Here is a 3,084-nt window from a genome sequence, read left to right on the forward strand (position 1 = left end):
AGGATTCTTCGATGAATAGAAAGTTCAAAAGAACAGCATTTATTAGAAATGGAAATCTTTTGTAACATCATTAACATCTTCACCGCAACATTTGATTAATTTAATGCATTCTTTAAGAATAAAAAGTATTAATTTTTTTCAAAAGACTCCAAACATTTGAAACTTCAGTACTCAAGGAGGAAATATGCTTGCCTTTAAAAGGATGTGCCATCTAAACAGACGTGTTATTATTCAGGTAGCTAGCAATTAACATTTCAACAGTCAGCAAGATTCTCCTCAAGCAGAGAGTCAGCCATGACAATTGCTGGCAATGACAAACCCTTGTGGCAGGCATGGCATTATAAACTGAAATCTGAAACAACTCCCAACACAACTGACCTTGTGTTGCAAAGTAACATTTGTTCACACATACTTGTAAATTGTAATGTAAAGCACTAAATCACTGAGGTTTTCACACTTGGTTTGATTGATTGGTCTGAGTTCGATTCCACCCTGCTCTTCTATCAGTCCTATCTTCTTAAGAAACCTGGTATCTGATCACAGAGAGTCAGGGAATCCGCAGACAGATGTTTATCTATGAGAGCTGACAGTCCTAATCTCTTGTCATCAGTATTCCTGCCCTGTGGGAGGAAGGTTGGAGACGGACACTGAAGTCTTACCTGTAGAAGTGCGATGAACAAGAAAAAGGAATTTGCTGCTCTTCTGAACTGAGAATATAGGAACCGAGGCAGGAACGTGAGGACATTGTACTTTGCAGTGCTGCAGAGAAAAGAGGAGAGGAAGTCAGAAATGTGGATACATCCCAAGAATGACCAAAATATAAAACCACCTGACATCATCTTCAGACTGGGCTGACAAAGTTTATCATCCATTAATTTCTCAGTTTTCAAATTTTAGTTGGTCACTATTATAAAAAGTGATATCGATAACCAGGAAGCATAACCATGATCATCAGCACAAATCAAACTTCCTCCCCCTTGCCACACCCAGTTCAAAGCCCCAGTGTCAGGCTCAGTGCCAGCCTCAGACTCATGCACAAACACACAGTGAGTGATGGAGAGAGGCAGTTAATGACCACAAAGAACAGCTAAGTTTGAGGAGGAGAGAGAGACTGGGCTGCAAAGAGCTCTGAATTTGAGTGAACTACGGTAGGAGCTTGCCAGAGCCTCCATCTCTCAAGACTGCCGACTGATTTACGCTCACATTAGGCCCAAGACAGCGAGGCCACTTCAGGCCGAGATAAACGTCCCACCTGCCTCTTTATCCACCCACTTGCCAAAAGAACAGCCAACCAAAAAATAAAAAACACACTAATTTCTATCAGAATATTAGTTTTTTTCACTATTCACTAATGATTCATTTAATAAAATATAAAACACAATATAATACAATAAAATACAGTATTCTTAATTAATGATAACTATAATAAAATCGAATACATATGTAAAGTAATATTATATAATACAAACACAACAGAAAATTATGATTATATATTACTCGCAGCCCACCAAGAAACATCAGCATTTTTATTAATTAATACTTCTAATATAATATAATATACTATAATATAAAATAAAATATTATATTATATAAAATAAATATACAATACAATATTCACAGCTACCAAAAAGCATTTAAATCAGAATACATAAAAAAAAAATATATATACAAATAATATAAAATGCAATATGTACATTACAATGCGCTACGTTGGAGAGACTGAGACAGTCTGTGAACGTTTCTAACATGGAAAGCGATACGAGTCCTCTCACGGTCTCTACGTTTCACTGATCCAGTCTTCACAGAGATCCTTATCAGACCACGGCACACCGTATCAGAGCAATTAGCAGCAGTGTACGAGATGGAAAGTTCTGTCAGGAGCCTGTCGTTCTCGCTTTTCTCCACTTTCTCTTGGCTAGTTTTCAGCTTTTGCTTTTTAGCAATCACAAAGAACATTCTAACTTCATAGTAACATGCAAGCATCCACTCAAAACACCTTAGCAACTGCATACCAATGGTACCACCTACAAGTTTTGAACCGATAAGCACCATTCAAGTTTTCAGTTTTTTAGAGCTATTGTTACTATTTTAAAATCAAATGAATCATTGTCAAACAATATATGAAGTTCTTCAGAATAAGCATTTTACTGAACGTGGTTGCTAATGTAAAGTTCATTTAACAATAATAATGAGCATTTTGATGGATGTTATAAACTCAACGTGATGTGCTTTCTCATGGCAGTGCAGAGAGAGCTGACCTGCGTCTCTCCTTCAATTTCCTCTACACGACCCCAGAAACCAGATCTTGGTCTGCTTCTAGACCTCAGCTGGCTGCTTAAACCACACGCTCAGCTCGTTTAGCACTACTTAGCGTCATCATGCTTTTAAACAAACATGTATCGCACACGAGTGCTTCAGGATGCTGGCTCATCAGGCAGTCACTGGGGTGACTAGTGTAAGCGCTCATCAAAATGAACCTCAGGGTTCAGCCACGTGCTGTTAATTATTTTGATGGAGAGAAGGTTGTGGCATTGTTGGTGGTGGCGTATTTACACACGCATCAACAGCTGTTTTGTCTTCCTAAGGCACACAGTGTGAGGCGCAAACATGCTTTTTTGGTTTAAAAAAAGGGCTGTGTTAGGAGATATGTTAATAATATTTGTTTGCTTCAGGTGTAAATTGGTGTAATTTAATATAACTTAGCATGCGCACTATTCCCAACTCCAGAATGTTGGTTTTTTTCAGGTAAAGCAAATGTTAGTATTTTGTTCAAGTGATCCCTCTTCCTTGTAGACTGGTTTGCTAGTCCTGATTGTACAGTACAACAGCAATGCTAAGGGTAGCAGTTTGGCCGATCAGCTCTGATAGGAAAGGTCTACCAAGGGTAACAACTTGAACTTGACCTACAGTTCATATCAGCCACACAATGGACTATGTATATTAAAGGTGCACTAAGCAATATTTGAAAAACGCTTCTGACCTGTCGGACCGAGTCCCAAAACACACTCGCGGCCAATCAGCAGTAAGGGGTGTGTCTAGTAGTGATAGGGAGATGAGAGCGCTCAGTGAGTGCACAGGACAGAT

The 3,084-nt window shown here is 38.7% G+C and overlaps 1 protein-coding gene across 1 annotated transcript in view; it reads right to left on the bottom strand.

Moving 5' to 3' along the window:
* LOC107601453 (probable phospholipid-transporting ATPase IA) overlaps window positions 1-3,084 on the bottom strand; it is a 143,000-nt gene that overhangs the window by 131,492 nt on the left and 8,424 nt on the right. The window contains exon 4 of the mRNA XM_016293637.1: window positions 660-759. Coding sequence (XP_016149123.1) covers window positions 660-759 — 100 coding nt within the window. The remainder of the gene's footprint in view (window positions 1-659; window positions 760-3,084) is intronic.

Source organism: Sinocyclocheilus grahami, unplaced genomic scaffold (genome assembly GCF_001515645.1).
Source record: "Sinocyclocheilus grahami isolate Dianchi unplaced genomic scaffold, SAMN03320097.WGS_v1.1 scaffold306.1, whole genome shotgun sequence".
In the NCBI taxonomy this organism is placed as follows: Eukaryota; Metazoa; Chordata; class Actinopteri; order Cypriniformes; family Cyprinidae; genus Sinocyclocheilus; species Sinocyclocheilus grahami.